This window comes from Puma concolor, chromosome E2, assembly GCF_028749965.1.
Source record: "Puma concolor isolate L17-30 chromosome E2, mPumCon1.1.hap2, whole genome shotgun sequence".
NCBI lineage: Eukaryota > Metazoa > Chordata > Mammalia > Carnivora > Felidae > Puma > Puma concolor.
In genome coordinates, this window is record NC_141681.1 from 62,694,496 (window position 1) to 62,713,384 (window position 18,889).

General features: G+C 46.4%; 2 protein-coding genes across 5 annotated transcripts in view; one reads left to right on the forward strand and one right to left on the reverse strand.

The window, feature by feature from the left end:
* Nucleotides 1-6,477, reverse strand: part of LOC112850971 (uncharacterized) — a 6,837-nt gene extending 360 nt beyond the window's left edge. The window contains exons 1-3 of one of the 3 annotated variants that reach the window (XM_086688461.1): nucleotides 5,952-6,474; nucleotides 3,470-3,638; nucleotides 1-2,107 (exon numbers count right to left, since the gene is read on the reverse strand). The exon at nucleotides 1-2,107 is cut by the window's left edge and continues 360 nt beyond it. In XM_086688461.1, coding sequence (XP_086544587.1) covers nucleotides 180-2,107; nucleotides 3,470-3,638; nucleotides 5,952-6,050 — 2,196 coding nt within the window. In that variant the 5' untranslated portion in view covers nucleotides 6,051-6,474 and the 3' untranslated portion in view covers nucleotides 1-179. The other 2 variants (XM_086688462.1, XM_086688463.1) reach the window with 2 other exon arrangements.
* A 353-nt stretch (nucleotides 6,478-6,830) lies between these two features.
* LOC112850704 (uncharacterized) overlaps nucleotides 6,831-18,889 on the forward strand; it is a 39,029-nt gene continuing 26,970 nt past the window's right edge. The window contains exon 1 of one of the 2 annotated variants that reach the window (XM_086688476.1): nucleotides 6,831-7,412. The gene's annotated coding sequence lies outside the window, so the exon portion shown is untranslated. The remainder of the gene's footprint in view (nucleotides 7,413-18,889) is intronic. The other variant, XM_086688477.1, reaches the window with a different exon arrangement.

Consider the following 18,889-nt stretch of genomic DNA (forward strand, 5'->3'; position numbering starts at 1 on the left):
ACGGATTTGTGCTCCATAGGGGAGAGAGCTCAGCTCTGGGCTACTGAGAAAGGCCAGGATAGCTTTTGAAGACTTTTCCAAATTAGTGGTACATGTAGGTAACTTCTCTGTGGGTATTCTGCTCCAAGTTTGACTTGGCTGAAAATCTTCTCAGAAGGACCATTTCCATAAGACTCCACTCAGGTATGAATCCTTTTATGCTGAGCAAGATTGCAAAGACGGCTAAAAATTTTTCCACAGTGGCCACACTCATAAGTCCTTTCTCTGGTGTGTACTATCTGGTGTCGAACAAGTGTGGATCGTTCACTAAAGGCTTTCCCACATTGGCTGCACTCATAGGGCCTTTCCCGTGTGTGAACTCTCTGGTGACGAACCAGGTGAGAATTATTGCTGAAGGCTCTCCCGCACTCACTGCACTCATAAGGCCTTTCTCCAGTGTGAACTCTCCAGTGATAAATAAGGCTGGACTTTCGGCTAAAGAACTTCCCACATTCGCTGCACTGATAAGGCCTTTCTCCAGTGTGAACTTTCTGATGTTTAATGAGAATGGAGTTCTGGCTAAAGAACTTCCCACATTCACTGCACTCATAAGGCCTTTCTCTTGTGTGAACTCTCCAGTGCTCAATGAGACTGGAACTGTGAGCAAAGGCTTTCCCACATTCACTGCACTCATAAGGCCTTTCGCCGGTGTGAATTCTCCAGTGCTGAATCAGGCTGGAGCTGCGACTGAAGGCCTTTCTACATTCACTGCATTCATAAGGCCTTTGCCCGGTATGTACTTTCTGGTGCTGAATGAGAGTGGAGCTATTGCTGAAGGCTTTTCCACATTCACTGCACTCAAAAGGCCGTTCTCCAGTGTGAACTTTCTGATGTCGAAGGAGGTGGGAGCTCTGGCTGAAGTCTCTTCCACATTCACTGCACTCAAAAGGCCGTTCTCCAGTGTGAACTTTCTGGTGCTGAGCAAGGTTGGAGTTATTATTAAAAGCTCTTCCACACTCGCTGCACTCATAAGGCCTTTCTCCAGTGTGAACTCTCCAGTGTTGAATGAGAGCAGAGCTACGGCTGAAGGCTTTACCACATTGATTGCACTCATATGGTCTTACTTGGGTGTGAACTTTCTGGTGCCGAAGGAAATTAGAGCTTTGGCTGAAGGCTCTTCCACATTTGCTGCACTCAAAAGGCCTTTCTCCAGTGTGAACTTTCTCATGTCGAGTGAGGTGTGACCTGTTATTAAAGGCTTTCCCACATTCACTGCACTCATAAGGTCTTTCTCCTGTATGAATTCGCTGGTGATGAACAAGTGTGAGTTTGTGGCTGAAGGTTTTCCCACAATCATTGCACTTATAATGTTTTACTCCAGTGTGAAATTTCTGGTGCTTCCTCAGTTTAGAAGGGTGACTGAAGGTCTTCTCACACTCTTTACATACATGACATGTCTCTTCATTATGACATTTTTGGTGATTAACAAGGGTTGATTTCTCCTCTAAGGAATTTTCAACTGTTGGGCATCTAAACAGTGTCTCTTCAGAATGAATTCTCAGGTGGTTGAGGAGGGTGGAGCTCTTCTGAAAGACTTTTCCACAGTCGTTGCACTTGAAGAGCTCCTGGGTGGAATGGACTTCTAAGAGCTGCTCAAGATTAGAACTGTGTGAAAAGGCCTTCCTGCACTCTGTGCTTCTATATGGCTTCCCACTGCTCTCAATGGCTGGATGCTGGAAGAGGTCATGGCTGTCCAAGGCATCCTCACCATCTTCCCAAGTGAAAGGCTTCTCTGACAGATGGACTATAGAGTGTTCCACAAATGAGTCCCTGTCCTTGTCCCATCTGAAGGGCTTTTCTCTACTGTGCTCCTCCTGGTGCTGGTGAAGGTTCACACTGAACCAAAACTCTCTTCCACATGCTCCACATGTATAGAGGGTACTCTCAGGATATGTTCTTTGATGTTCATCCAGGTGCAAAATGTCTTTCAAGAATGGGCCACACATATCACAGGTGTCAGCCTTCTGCGTGGAAGGATTTGCAGTGGGGATCCTGACCTGTAACATCCCTTGTATAGAAGCATTCTGCTTGGAATGGGCCCCCTCATCTTCCACTCCATGCCAACAACCTAAAAGCAGAGAAATTTCTGGTAACCTGAGTGCTCCACTTGGTGGAAAGGGTGATTTCATTAGAAATGTGTGGCTGGACATATACAGCAATGGGTCCAAGGGATGGTGACAGGTCAAGGGGGCCAGAAGAAGAATGAAGGGCCCACTGTGTAGGACAGGGATAGCCAAGCTACAGAATAAAGGAGGCCTTACTAGAGGAAATGACAAAGGACTTGAATAGACATTTCTTAAAAGGAGATATGTATATATACATACACATAAACAAATGGCCAACAAGCACATGAAAAGTTGCTCAACATCATTAGTTATTAGAGAAATGCAAACCAAAACTACAGTGAGATACCATTTCACACCAACTAGGCTATCTATAAGAAAACAGACAATAACAAGTGTTGATAAGGAAGTAGAAAAATTGGAACACTCATACACTGCAGTGGGAATATAAAATGGTGCCGCCAATTTGGAAAACACCTTGGCAATTCCACTATGTATCTACCCAAGAGAAATGAAAACATACTTACGTAAAAACTTGTACATGAATGTTCATAGCAACATTTTTCATAACAGCCAAAAAGTGGAAACAAGACAAATGCTCATCAACTGATGAATGAATAAACAAACCATTGTATATCTACACAATGGAATATTATTTGGCCATAAAAAAGAATGAAGTACTGGTAAATGCTACAACGTGGATTAACCTTACAAACATTACACTAACTGAAAGCCATTCACAGAGAAACATATACTGTGTGACTCCATTTATATGAAATGTTTAAATAAGCAAATCTATATAGTCATAAAGTATATTAGCAGTTGCCTAAGGCTGAGGAAGAAGAGATGAGGGAAGATGAGGAATGACTGTTAATGGGTACAATTTCTTTTTAGGTGATAAAAATGTTAGATTATGGTGATATTTATACAACTCTGCAAATACCTAAAAACCACTGAATTATACATTCTGAAGTATGAATTTTATGGTATAGCTTAACAAAGTTTAAAAAAAAAAGTCCCATGGGGGAAGGGACAGATTCTGGGCATGGCCCCATAGTGGGTCACCGAGCCAGAAATTGGTCTAGCTTAGTGGGATCCATGAGGCACACCATATGTCCCTGATTCCCAACCTCTGTTCCCACAAGGCCCCTGGGCAACAGCTATTAGGACTATTTATGAGGCTGCTCAGAGAAATACAAGGAGAATGCACACAGCCCAGTCCTAGCATCCACAGCATCTATAACAGGAAACCTGGGAAGAACCAGTGCCAATGGTCGAACTTTGGGATGAACAGAAAACTCTCTATGGGAAGAAGGTAAAAGGGAAGAAGCTGGTCACCATGCTGGGGCAGGGCAGAAAGGCCTTACCAAGTGAGGTCATGAGCTCAAAGTTCTCCAGCATAACATTGTGGTACAGGTCCCTCTGGCCTGCATCAAGAAGCCCCCACTCCTCCTTGGAAAAGTACACAGCCACATCTTCAAAGGTCACTGGGCTTTGCAATGATGAAACAGCTAAGCTAGAAGGCCAACAGATGGGCTGAAAAGCAAACAAAAAGTCAAATGGACACATCCAGTTCCTTGACCTATGACTCAAGTTCTGCTACATCTACCACTGGCATCTTCTCTTCTTGTGACTCCTTCAGTCCATCCTTCCCTCACCCACCCACAGCTCCTCCTCCTCCTCAGGCCCCCACCTCAGAGTAGACAAGAGGCCCTGTCACCACAGATGTCCCTTTATCCTTGTCGTCTCACTAGTTACTGTAGCCAGACCAATCCAATCCAATCTAGAGGAACAAAAAGCTGATACAGATGCTGTCTGTGCTCTGTGCTAGCCAGGAACCCACTCTTCACACTAAACAAGCTCCTTTGTGTCCCCCAGATCACACCTCCCAAGTATAAGAAAATTTGGACTCTATTTCCTCCCTTAAGCCTCTAGTGCCAGGGCCCTGGGCCCATTGGTTCACATTCCCTTACCTTGTACATGTCACTCTTTGGACACCCACTCCCCAGCCCCCACCTTCCCTTCCTGTCCACACCACTGGCATATCCCTAGTTCCTATATCCCACTGTGCACATGGCATACCCAACATAAAATGGGCAACCAGGATTCAATACTAAGCCTGGCTTGCCCCACATCTCCAAAAATCGCCACTGCCAGAGACAATCATCACTTCTGGTTAATGCCTCCCCACTTTGCCTTGTTGCTTCAGCCTTCAGCTCCCCAGAATCATGAATAGATCTTAAACACCCCTGCTCTCTTCCACCTCCACCCTCTACATGCTTTCCCTTCAGCAGTCGTAGCTGTTTTCACAGATAGACAAATCCCAGACCCTAGGCTTGGGGACTCTTAGTTTAGACTGACCCTTTCTGCCCCTGATTACTCCTCCACCCTGAAAAAAACCCCAGACCCCAAGGAGGATGGCCACAAAAACCTGGTGAGCTGTAGAGAGGTAAACCAGTCTCATCTCAGACCCCACTGTCATCCTACCTCTGTTACTTTCATGCTTCATTTTTTTCATCGCAGGTCTAGTCTCTAGGTAGAGGCTTGGTCACCATTCTGGTCAACCCCCAGCCACACATAATGTCAACACACAAGTCTCCCTTGGATGTCTCCAGCATAAAGCATACTTGGCACTTCCATTTGGCAGTCTACAGGACACCTCAAATACAATACGGCTAAAACCTAGCTCTTCATCTTCCCTCTGAAATCTACTCCTCATGCCAACTTCCACACCTGACAAACCTGTCTGGGTCAACCCTGATATCTCACTGCCTCACAGCAGGAAATCTAGTCCACCCTACTTAAAAGGGAGATTCAGGAGCCAACAATTTCTCCTACTTCTACCTTTGGTCCAGCCACCAAAGCACACACTTGAACTGTTGCAGTCACTCAATGGAAGACTCAGTGGTCTTCCTGCCTCCAACTTCACCTCCAGAGAGAACTCTGTTCTCTCCTGGCCATCCAGAGGGAGCCTATTAAGATCTGAATCAGATCACCTCCCTCCTCTGCTCTAAACTTTCCGGGATTCACCATGCTTAGAATAGAGACCCAGCTACTCAGCCTGCCATTCCAGGCCGAGACCTGTCCCCATGCTTTCTATGTTCACCAGATGAAATGCAGACCTGCAGTTCCTTGAACACTTCCACCTTATACTCACCTTCAAGAAATTTGCACATGCTGGTCCCTGTGCCTGGGATACCCTTCCAGACCTTATCCCATAGGATTCCAGAAATATGAACCTTTGGGGGGGGGGGGGGGGGAGGAAGTCATCAAGAGGATGTGACTGCCAGTTGACCCATGACCTGGACCTGGGCAATGGGAGGCTTGTCATCATCTCCTGTCCTTGGAATGTGTATTCTTCCCCACTCCCAGAAATTCCCCCAGGGATATAGCCTTGAGATTGTGATCTGACACTGACACCATCTGGATGGTATACTTGACTGAACCAAGTTAAAGTCTCCATATAAACTTTTAAGATTTGTTGGCCTGGTGTGGAGATCTACTCTTGTGGCTGCCCAAGGCAAGCTTCCTATGTACCTGTCCTTGCTTATTAAACCTGCACCAACCAGTCTGGAGTGACGTGCCTCTTTCTTCACTCTCTCCCTACCCTCCACCTCTGGGGTCGGTTTCAGATTACACCAGGGCAGCTCCTGAGGAGGTTGCTAACTTACAGTGAACCCATCCATATAACGTCCAGCTTGGATTCAGGATGCTAGGAAGAGTGACCCAGGGCTCCAGACTCAAGTATAGGCGAAGAGTCCAGGACACCGTCATTCTCTAGTACAGGGGCTCCAGGATCGGGAGGGCAGGGATACCAGCGGGCGAAGAACTGGGGCACCCTCCACTCACCTGCCCGGGGTCCATCAGCGAGGTTGCTGGCCTGGTCAGAGTCTGTGGAGTGGGCGGGGCCGTGCAAGGCAGCGACAGTGACAAGCACTGCGGGGTCATCCAAAACCCTACGCCCCCACTGCCCGGGGTGACCGCGTGCTGACGGTCGCACTCAGGGTTTTAGTAAGTCTTCCCCCGTATAAAATGCGCCCAAGGACCTGGGAGCTGTCTCCGGGGACCGTGGGGCTAAGGCGGAGTGCATTACCTCCGTTCTACATCTGGGGAAACCAAGGCTCAGGAAGGAGGAACCATTAGCCGAGGGGTAAAAGTGCATGCAGTGGTGCGGTGACAGTCCCGGGACTTCCCTATGCCCATCTCTGGTCCCAGCAGCCGACTGCCAACCAGCCCACCAACTGCGCGGCAGAGTGCAATGGCGACGACGGAAGTCCCGCCCCGTCCTCTGCTGCTAGCGCAGAAACGCCCAGACTCTGAGCGGGCAAATGCTCTGGGCCCGCCGCTCGCAACCACGCTAGTTCCTACAACCAGTAGCTGTGCCTCCGGGTCGTTGCCTGGGTGATCAGGACACACACACACACACACACACACACACACACACACACACACACACACACACACACACACACACACACACACACACACACACACACACACACACACACACACACACACACACACACACACACACACACACACACACACACACACACACACACACACACACACACACACACACACACACACACACACGTGTCGCGTCACTGCTCACGCGTCGCGAACTACATTCCCCAGAAAGCCTCTCATCAAGCGTCTTCTCAGAGCTTCCCAGGGAGAACCTGGGCGAGGGGCGTTTCCGAGGCCGCGGTCTGGGCTCTGGCCAATGATAGCCTAGGGGAGAGGCGTTTCCGGAACCGCCGTGCCAGCGCGTGGTGGCTTCTGGTTTTCGGTTGTTTCTTTGGCAGCTTGCCGTTTTATCGGTGTTGGAGGAGGAACCAAGTTGCCTGGCCGTGGATGGTGCCGGGAGGCTCACCGGGCCTGCGGGAACGGATGCAGGGAAGATTCGAGAGTCGGGGAGATTCCGTCTCCGTGCCCTGTGCACCCCTTGACCCCAGAGAATGTCCTGACTACCCAAGCCCGGATATCCTTGGCAGTAGGGGGGGCTACCTCGCGGGGATGTCTGCAAGGACCTCCTTTGGAGCCCGCCCGGGAGTCGTCGCCCTTGGCGTTGTGTCTGCTTTACAGAGCGGGGGACGGAGGCTCAAAGCCACGCGTTCCGAGCTCATGACCAGCTTGTGGCTGGACTACGGGCGTGATGAGTGAGCCGATCAACTAGTCACGGCTGAAGGATTCTTCCACCCGACCTGACTCAGAGTCCCAGTGTCCTGAGTCCCCGACTGAGCTACAGGCCTCGATGTTCTGGATGATGGAGCGTTCGCAGGTGGGGAGTCTTCATCCCAGAATTCGGTATGTTAAGATGTAGAGGGTACAGACAGAGGGATCTGCGTGTGCAAAGATTCGGAGGTGAGACTGACCTGAGAACATTCAGGAAAATTCTCATTCTTCCACTGCATGAAGAGAGGAGTCCTGCCTCTATTCATTGGCTGAATGTGCTGGGAGTCGTAGAAATTTTTGAATAGAAGCGGGATATCCATTGTCTGGATTTAGGATTTTGAAAGTATCCCAATGAATACCAAGTAAACATACTGAGTGAACACACCGGTGGGAGAGGGGTTGTGGCCAGGGGTTGTGAGGATGCTGCTGCAATATTCTTCCAGACAGTTATGATGATGGCCTGTCCAGGGTAGAAGTAGGAGAGGTGAGAGAAGTGATCAGATTTCGGTTAGATTTTCAAGATGAAGTTAATGGGATTTCCTGCTACATGTGACGAGTGAACGTAAGTGGTGGATAAAAGACCATCCCGAGTGTTTAGGAAGAATGAGATATTGTACATGGAGATGGGAGTTTGGCAAGAGGAGGATATTTTGGGGAAGATTAGCAGTTGGATTTTGTAGATGTGGACTTCTAAGTGGAAGTGACTACGTGCCATGGACACATAGGGAGTTTTGGTTTGTCCTCCGATCTCCAGGTTGCAGTTCACTGGTGGCCTGGACCAAGGAAGGGCCTGAGAATGGCATTTTGGAAGGAGAGTCTTAGGTTGTGGTTGCAGATAAGTGGCCCTGAGGTGAGTGTGGGGTGTCCAGGATAAGGACCAGTGGCCGGGTGGAGGAGATGGGTGCAGAAAAGGAGAAGCACTGTCCAAAGACCAATGGATCCGGGGAGAGGGCACATCCAGGAGGAGGGCCCACCCTTTCAGATATGAGAGGGTAAGCAGGCATGTTAGGGGACAAGGTTGGGAGACATAAAGGCAGGTGGCCGCAGGACAGAGACTGGGGTCCCAGGTCCCATGCCCAGTGCTTAGGTTGCATCCATCTGCTCCCTGGCCTGCTATAGCAAGGCCCAGTGACTTTTAAGAAGGTCACATACTGCTTTCAGAAAAAGTGGGGCTCCTTCATGAGACACAGTAGGGCTACTACCATGACATGGTGCTGTCCTCACCAGGTTAGGCCACTATGTTCCCCATGGGATATGCGGCTGGTCCTGGTGCTGGCCCATGTCTTGGTACATCTTCTCCCAGACTGCTGTATAAACAACTCCAGTATCTTTTAGGTCAAGGGTCAAAAGTATCACAACTTGCATAGCAGATCACATCCAGCTTGGTTATTATCTGGCCAAGTGACCCAGTCGAGGTGTGTTGCTTTTCTTTCTCCTCTGTCACACTTCCTCATTCCAGCAGGTTTTCTGCCAGCTGCCCCTTGTGAGCCCCTGTGATGGCACATGGACACAGACACGATCACTGATTGTGGGGACAATGCATCTTTCCCCTGAGATCTTTCCTGGTTCATTTTGTGAGGTTCAGTTCTCCAGATGCATAAGTGATCCTTATCCACCTCAGTCTGTCATGGGTGAATCATGACAGACCTGGGGCTGGCCTCTCACAAGCCACTTGACCCCCCATAAGAATGACTGCCTGCACTACCATCAATGTGGTCACCCAAGGTGAACATGGCCAGGAGACCTGAACAGGGCAGCTTGAATCAGTCCATGACCAGAGAGGCCCATGGAGGACCAGTCCTGGTCCGTGCAAGACTGGTAGGGGAGGGCCTGTGGCAGCGGGCTTGTCTCTCACCTGGTACCTGGCCTGTGCCCTCTCTTACCCTGGTGCCAAAGTGAGTAGCCATGCCTCTTTTCTGTCATTCTGGAACTTCATTCTACTTTCCCTTGACTCATATTTCCTGGCTGATCCTTCTGTATCCTTTTCCTCTCAGTCTTTCGCCTTCTCCCCTTTTATGGTCAGACCCTCCACCATTGGCCTCCCCTTAACATGTTCTGAGCTGATACGTATCCTTAAGTAGTTCTTGAAAGGGTGCCTGGGTAGCTCAGTCAGTTGAATGTCCAACTCTTGATTTCAGCCCAGGTCATGATCCCAGGGTCATGGGATCAAGCCCCCATCTGGGTCCATGCTGAGTGTGGAGCCTGCTTGAGATATTCTCTCTCTCTCTCTCAAAAAATTTTTTAAGGAAAAATAAAATTTATCTCTTCATGGGACTGCTTGCTTCCTCTAAGGAAGGTGGATATAATGTCAGTGGCTGGACCACCCTCACTGCATAGCACCTGCCTGTCACCAGACACTGAGGCCCTTTTGCAGAACTCACAGAGAACTGACACTGAAGAGACACCCAGTAAACACATGGTATATGGAGAGGTGTTCAATCAATAAAAAATACCAGAATGGGGGGCGCCTTGGTGGCTCAGTCGATGGAGCGGCCGACTACAGCTCAGGTCATGATCTCGCGGTTCATGGGTTCAAGCCCCTACGTCAGGCTCTGTGCTGCAGCTCAGAGCCTGGAGCCTGCTTCAGATTCTGTGTTTCCCTCTTTTTCTGCCCCGCTCCTACTCGCACTCTGTCTCTCTCTCAAAAATAAGTAAAACATTAAAAAAAATTTTTTTTTAATTTTCAGAATGGGAAAAAAATCCCAAGTACATTGGGAAGAGGGGAAGGCCTTCACCTTTGTCTCCATTCTGAGAAAGCAGAAGTACATTCATGTCTTCAAATGTCATGATTGTTGTAACGTGAGAAAGCCTCCAGCCAGAGCTCTATTCCTTTTGAGAATGAGAATGTTTGCCCCTTAGAAAACACTCATTAAGGCAGGGAGTGTGGCCCAGCCTTGAGCAAACTTTTGCATTTCCCCTTGCACCAAAGGAGTCAAGTGCCGAGAATGTGGGCATCTGCATTCAGAGCTCTATTCTTGTTAGCACCAAAAGATTCATGCCAGAGAACAGTTGTACAAATGCAGTAACCACCTGAAAGCTCTCAGGAAAACTGAACCTCTTTCACCCAGTCCCCACTGGAGAAAGGCATAAGGACTGCAGCTGGTGTTGGATAGCCTCCTTGCCCAGATTTAATCAAGTTTTGCAGCAGCAAGTTACTGCATTGTGAGTGTAGTGAGTAGGAGAGCAAAGCAGCTCCTGCTGGGTCCTGCATAGAAATATTCACACTGGAGAAAGCTCCTGTGTGTACAGCTGGTATGGGAGACTCAGCCACAGCTCCTGCCCACCAACCAGCACAAAACCTTCACTAGTGAAAAGCCATCTTAGGAGCAGTGAATTTAGTAAAGTCTTCAGCTGCCCCCGCCCCCCCCTTTTTTTTAACATTTTCTTTTAAATTATGTTTTAAAAACTTCATTCAATATAAAAGAATTAACACCTGAAAAATACCGTATACAAATAGCTTTCAGCCACAAGTTGTACCTTGTGTAGAAGTTATTTTTTTTTAAATTTTTTAACGCTTATTTATTTCTGAGAGGGGGGAGGGGCAGAGAGAGAGGGAGACAGGATCCAAAGCAGACTCTGCGGTGTGAGCACAGAGCCTGATGTGGGGCTCGAGCCCACAACCATGAGATCATGACCTGAGCTGAAATCAAGAGTCGGCTCTTCAACAGACTGATCCACCTGGCGCCCCAGAACTTCTACCAGAGATTAACTCCACGAATGCCCTGTAGGGGCCCCTATAGGGGCCATACTGTACTTTGTGACCAGCTGTCACACCGCTGGATGCTATGGAAAATGTCCTTCTGTGTTTGATGGTCATCTATTACTCAGTGTAAGCAGCCCCTGTTCCCTGCTTGCCCTCCTCTGGAAGGATGGTGGTGGCCCTGCACCCATTGAAGTGATGTCCTACTGCTCACCCATGACTGAGTTTGGCATGGACATGACTCTTGCTCTGAGCAAGGGGCCTGATAAGATAGTTCCTGGAGGGCTTCTAGGGAAGCTTTCCCATTGTTTATGGACCTTGTGAAATCTGCCTTTGACATCCATGATGTCTTCATTGAGTTTCTCCAGGTACTCATAACATAGTTTATATGCGTTGCTATCATTACCCAGCTCTGGTACTGACTTCAGACTGCTCTGCACCATTTGATACTGAATACATCACCAATTAATTCACCTTTGATATTGGAGTCCTGTTTATCGGGAGTGAATTGGAAACAGAACAGAGTTCTCAGACTGGTTATCAGGTTCCCTATAGCACCTGACAGGGCACAACAGTAAGGCATGGAGCATTTCTGACCAGATCTGACCCAATTTGCATTTCTACCCCATGTTCTCTGACAAAGAATGAAAGCCTCTGTGTTCTGAAGCTTCTCACCTGGAGTTCGCCTGGAAAAGCCAGTCAGCAGTCTGGAAGAAGCAAGATAATGGTCTGTGTTTTAGGAAATGTCTCTTCCACCCAGCAGTGATGAAAGGAAGCACTCTGAAGGCCAGACCCTGGTAATATATCATCCACTTGTGTTTGTACAAGGATGAATTGAGTACTGTAAATGGGTAAAGAATACTGACTGTGAGGAAATAAGGTGTGGGGAGCCTGGTGAACTGTTTTGATGTCTGGGCCTTTGCAGGATTGAGGTGTGCAGGTGTTGGGGCGCCTGGGTGGCTCAGTCAGTTAAGTGTCTGACTTTGGCTCAGGTCATGATATTGCGGTTTGTGGGTTTGAGCCCTGTGTCAGGCTCTGTGCTGACAGCTCAGAGCCTGGAGCTTGCTTCGGATTCTGTGTCTCCTTCTCTCTCTGCCCCTCCCCTGCTCATGCTCTGTCCCTCTCTCTCAAAAATTGATAAATATTAAAAAAAAAAAAGTGTGCAGGTATAGCTCTGTATATCTCCCACAGCTGTAGTCAACATATTTTTTATGCATTCCTGTCATCTCTTAGTGGGCTGGATACTTTTGGTCATCACCATGTGGTCAGGAACTCCAGGACTGTGAGAAAGAACAGCCCATAGCCTTTTTGTTAAATGGCTTTATTGAAGTATAATTTACATATTATAGAATACATCCATTATAATTGCATAATTAATGATTTCTAGTAAAATTATAGAGTTGTACAACCATTATTATCTCACCCCATTCCCATTGCCTCAAAATGTGCGGTTGGACACTTTTTTTTTTTAAGTTTATTTGTTTAATTTGAGAGAGGGAGAGAGAGAGCATGAGCCGAGGAAGAGCAGAGAGAGAGAGAGAGAGAGAGAGAGTATCCCAAGCAGGCTCCATGCTGTCAGCATAGAACCCCATGTGGGGCTTGAACTCACAAATCCACGAGATCATGACTCGAGCCAAAATCAAGAGTAGGACACCTAACCAAGTGAGCCACGTAGGTGCCCCTGGACACTTATATAGCCAAAACCACTCCCATCCTCAGCCCCTGGCAACCACTAATCCATGTTATATCTCTATACTTTTGCCTTTCCTGATATTTGGTATCAATGGAATCATATAATATATATCCCTTTGTGTGTCATTTCTATCACTTAGCATAATGTTGTTGAGGGTTTTGTTTTTTGTTTTTTTGTTGTTTTTTGTTTGTTTGTTTTTGCTTTTTAAACTTTATTCTGGGGGTGCCTAACTGGCTTAGTCTGTTCTTGAGGTTTATTCATGTTATGTTATATATCAGTATTTTATTCCATTTTATTGCTGAATAATATTCCCTTGTATGGATATACCACATTTTATTTGTCATTAATTGATAGACAACAGTTCTTGGCCATTACAAATAATGCTGCTAGGCATATTTGCTTACAAGTCTTTCTGTAGATGTATGTTTTCTTGCTGCTTGGGTAGATTGTGTAGGGGCTGAGGGCAGGCTGCCCCAAGATGGGCCTCTTCAGCATAAAGATTATTTTGAGTTAGGGGCGCCTGGGTAGCTCAGTCACTTAAGCATCCAACTTTTTATTTCTGCTTGGGTTGTGATCTCATAGTTGGGGAATTCAACTCCCCCATCGGGTTCTGCACTGGCAGCGCAGGGCCTGCTTGGGATTCTCTCTCAGCTTCTCTCTCTCTCTCTCTCTCAAAATAAATAATTTTTTTTTAAGTAATCAAAACCCAGCAGATGCAGGAAAAGCTCTCTGCCTTTCCCACAACTGTCTAATTTACATTGGAAGGAGAGCCTGTAATAGGAAGAGAGCAATTAACAGACACTTCCCTTTGCCTAAGGAATTTATCTGCCTCATAGAGCAAACTTGTGTTTCTAAACATCTTTCACCTTCTTGCTAAAAGCTTTCTCCTTTTCATATCCTCAGACCTCTGCCCCTCTCCTCAGCTCATGTGAGCTTCATGTGCCCCATTGTCTTTGAAATTTCATGTCTGTGGATTCCCTGTATATGCACTCATTAAATATTATTTTCTCCTGTTAATCTGTCTCATGTCCATTTGGTTCTAAGTCCATTTAGAAGGATTATAGAGCAGAGGAAGGTCTTTCTGCCTGACAGTTTCTAGGAGTGGAACTGCTGAGTGAAGTTCACTTTAACTCTTTACTGCCAAATTTTTCCAAAGCGTCTCTACTATTTTATATTCCCACCAGCACTGTAGAACTGTTCCATTTTCTCCACCTTCCTGCCAATACTTGGTGTTGCCATACTAGCGTGAAGTGGTATCTCAATGGATTTTTTAAAATTGTGGTAAAATATACACAAAACTTCTATTTTTTAAGTGTTATTTATTTTGAGAGTGAGAGAAAGTGTGAGTGGGGGAGGGGCAGAGAGAGGAGAGAATCTCAAGCAGATTCTGCACTATCAGTGTGGAGCCCAATTCGGGGCTCAAACCCACAAATCTCGAGATCATGACCTGAGCTGATGTTGGACACTTAACTGACTGAGCCACCCAGGTGCCCCTAAAACTTCTATTTTTAGGTGTATAGTCCAATGACATTAAGTAAACACACAGTTCTACAACTATCACTCCTAAACATCTCTCCAACTTTTTCATTATTATAAACTGAAACTCTGTGCCCATCAAATAATAGTCTCAAGGGGATTTTAATGTATATTCTCCTAATGAATAATGATGTCAGGCATCTTTTCTTTTGCTTATTAACTGTTTATCTTCTTTGATAAAATGTCTACTCAAATCTTTTTGCTCATTTTTACTTGGGTTGTCTTTTTTTTTTCTTTCATTTTTTTGATGGTTTATTCATTTTTCAGAGACAGAGAGAGCATGAGCAGGGGAGGGGCAGAGAGAGAGGGAGACACAGAATCTGAAACAGGCTTCAGGCTCTGAGCTGTCAGCACAGAGCCCGACCTGGGGCCCAGACTCACGGACGGCAAGATCATGACCTGAGCTGAAGTTGGACTCTTAACCAACTGAGCCACCCAGCTGCCCCTACTTGGGTTGTCTTCTTATTGAGTTGTTCAAATTCTTTATATATTCTGTATTAAGACTCCATATATATGTACAGGTGTTTCATCTCGGCCTGTAGCTTGTTTTAATTTTTGTTTAATGTTGATTTATTTTTGAGAGAGAAAGACAGAGCATAAGCAGGGGAGGGACAGAGAGAGAGAGGGAGACACAGAATCCAGAGCAGGCTCCAGGCTCTGAGCTATCAGCACAGAGCCTGACATGGGGCTCGAACTCATGAACCGCAAGATCATGACCTGAGCCAAAGTCAGACACTTAACCAACTGAGCCACCTAGGCGCCCCTTGTTTTAATTTTCATAATGACATCTTTTGAAGAGCAATATTTTATTTTTATTTATTTTTTAAATGTAAACTCTATGCCCAACATGGGGCTTGAAGTCACAACCCTGACATCAAGAATAGCATACTCTACTGACTGAGCCAGCCAGGTGCCCCTTGAAAAGCAATATTTTACATTGTGATGAAGTCTAATTTGTTAGTTTTTCCTTTTATGTTTTGTCTTCTGGTTCATATCTAAAAAATTCTTTGCCTAACTCAGTCAAAATTTTTCTCCTATTAGCTTTATAGTTTTAGCTCTTACATTTCCATTTATGGTCCATTCTATGATAACTTTTTTTAAAAAATTTTTTTTAACGTTTATTTATTTTTGAGACAGAGAGAGACAGAGCATGAACGGGGGAGGGGCAGAGAGAGAGGGAAACACAGAATCTGAAACAGGCTCCAGGCTCTGAGCGGTCAGCACAGAGCCCGACACGGGGCTCAAACTCACGGACGGTGAGATCATGACCTGAGCCGAAGTCAGACGCTCAACCGACCCAGCCACCCAGGCGCCCCTATGATAACTTTTTTAATATTTATTTTGAGAGAGAGAGAGAGAGAGAAAAAAACTCAAGTGGGGGAGGAGCAGAGAGAGATGAAGAGAGAGAATCCCAAGAAGGCTCCATGCTGTCAGCATGGAGCCCTACATGGGGCTTGATCCCACACCTGTGAGATCATGACCTGAGTTGAAATCAAAAGACAGACACTTAACTGAGCAACCCAGGCACCCCTCATATGTCTTCTTTAGTGAAGTGAGTGTTCAAGTCACTGACCATTTTTTTTAAAATTAGGTTGTCTTTTGTAAGTGTTCCTCATAGGTTCTAGATTCACATCCCTTGTTAGGATTTGTTTTGCAGATAGTTCTTCCAGTCTATGGCTTGCATTTTCATTTTGTTGAAGTGACTATTGAGAAGCAAAAGTTTGGGCGCCTGGATGGCTCAGTTGGTTTAAGCTTCCGACTTTGGCTCAGGTCATGATCTCACAGTCGTGGGTTTGAGCCCCCATGTTGGGCTCTGTGCTGACAGCTTGGAGCCTGGAGCCTGCTTCAGATACTGTGTCTCCCTGTCTCTGCCCCTCCCCTACTCTCATTCTGTGTTTCTCTCTCTCTCAAAAATAAACATTTAAAAAAAAGAAAAGCAAAAGTTAAAAATTTTTATTAAGTCCAGTTGATTTATCTTTTTCTTCTCATGCTTTTTGTTATACTTAAGAAATACACTAAATCTGAGGGCTGACCAGAACCTTTTAATACAAGGACCTTTGCCTATAGTTCTCGGGCATTCACTTTCGAATGTCCCCTTTCTGTAAAGAGAGCTTTCCAATTATTCTTCCTCTCTGATCTTATCCTCTAATAAACTTTTGCCTGCTACTAAAAAAAGGAAAAGAAATCCACCAAATCCAAGATCACTATGTTTTCTTCTAGATTTTTTATTGTTAATGAGTTTTATGCTTACATCTATGATCAATTTTGAGTTAACTTTTGCATATGACTTGAGGTAAGCTTACAGGTTTGTTGTTGTTACATATGGCAATTCAGTTGTTCTAGCACTATTGGTTGAAAAGATTACCTTTTTCCTATTGAATTGTCTTGGTCTGTTTTGGTACATGGAACCCTAAAGTCCACTTGGTATCTGGTTTCAGGCACTGAGTGGATCTGGGGGCTCAAATGATGTCAGAAGGGCTGCTTCTGACCATCTCTCAATACTTCCTTCATCTGTGGCTGGTTCAAAGGACAGCCTTCCTGTAGAGTTAAGATGAACATTAGTAGCCCAGTTCATAGGTGCTCAGAGCCATGAAGGCTTTGTTTTAGATGTTCTGGCACATGCACGTGCATGCACACACACAGCTCCACAGACACAGACATGCATACGCATACACACACACACACACACACACACACACACACACACACACACACACACAGAGTAGGCCAGCTGCCTTGCACAGAGCCCTGATGGGGAGAGCAAAAGTCAGATTCAGATTGGGACTACTTCACCAAATCAAGGATTCTGTGCCAAAATACTTCGTTTTACAAGACACACACCTAGGTGACCATTCAGGAAAAGGGATTGAGTTCTGATGACAAATGTCTGTCCTATGTTGCTTGCAGGTGTGGGCTCCACATGGCTCAGCTGAACATTAACTCTAATCCCAAGGAGCCCTTCCATGTTGGCAGGAGGCAGTTGTTACACCCAGGAGGGAGAGCCTGAGCAGACCAAGGATCCCTGGGTACTTCATCACGATGGGGAGACTTTGAGCTCCATGTAAATTGGTCCTCTGGGGAGATCAAACTCTCAGAACCAACAGGCCTTTGTTTGCTATGTTCTGGCACCACCAGGGAAATATTGAGGTTCCAATAAGTTGGCTGATGTACAGAGAGCCGTGGTGAGGAGACTAGAAGGCAGGTAAAAGACTTCATTCATGCATTGGGAGCACTGTTATGAGGTCTAACCATAGCTAAAACGTGGGTTCAAGGAGTTGAGCTCTTGATGACCCACGATCCCTTTGCTTGGAAGCCTGAGGCCTCAAGGTTCAAATGGGCTTTAGTTCTAACCCCAAGCCCCCATGTTAATAGAAGGCAATTATTGGGGCACCTGGGTGACTCAGTCGGTTGTGTCTGACTCTTGATTTGGGCCCAGTTCATGATCTCTGCAGTTTGTGAGATTGAGCCCCACATTTGGCTGTGCGCTGACAGCACAGAGCCTGCTTGGGATTCTCTCCCACTCTCTCTGCCCCTCCCTTGCTTGCATATGCTCTGTCTCTCAAAATAAATAAAATAAAACTTAAACAAGAAAACAGAAGGCAATTATTATACCCAGAAGGTCCAGGAGTGCCATACCTTGGGATGTGGGGAGCACTTAGGCAGACCTGCCACATGCCTGGGACCCTGCCATCCCTCATATGGTCAGCTTCAGGGAACTGGAGGATCCTAAGTGGAGTGGCAACAGCAATACTGTTGCCCCTGCCACATGTTCTCAGGTAAACACTGCACCAAAATCCTTCATGTCTTGGGATCCTGGGGCTCCAGACAGCCCGGTTCGTTTATTTTCTGACACTTGAAAGTATTGAACCAGGAGATATGCAGCCCATATATATCGGTTGCATATATACCTATAAGTTTTGTAAAGAAGCTTTCAACATTTATGAAATCAAAAGGCTTCACATAAACATATGGTTCCCTCACTCCTCTTGGAAAACCAGAAAATGGGGGCAAGCATATATTGATTCCATTATCTCTGACTCCTGTACCCGGGGACAGCCCTGCTTCAGTGGCAGCAAAAAATAGCAGATGATGAAGATCATGGACACTACACTCACCTGGAATATTGGCTGGGCTACAAAAATCCTGAACTACAAGATCTCCCTTTTCTCAGGCCCAGGGTTCCTACCTGTGCAGTAAGGGCCTTGAAGTGACCAGTGCAGGAAGGCTACAGGAATCCACACCACCATTTGCTCAGGCAGTGAGCAACATACCACTGTTATGTCCTTTGTTCTAGAGGATAAGATGAGAATATGCAGGACTTCCTAAGACCTGCAGAGCAGAGTCTCTCCTATGGCCAAAGTCACTGTCAACAAACTTGGCAGACAATCCAAATCAGGTTTTTTTCAATTGCTTTTTGTTTGTTTGTTTTCAAAGAGCTGTTGTTTCTTCATCTTTTGTGGTATAAATTCCACCATGGCTGATTGAACTCAACTAAATGTTGAGTTGAACACAACCAGTTCTTGTGAGTGGGTGTGATGTAGCCCAGGCATAGCACCAGCCATTATCTCCTCTGTTTGCCAGTGTCCCTGACCTCAAAACCAGTGTTTCTGTGCCCACTGAAACAGGTTCTACCTGCCTCCTGAAGATCTTTCGTGCAGTGATACCTACCTACAGATTTTG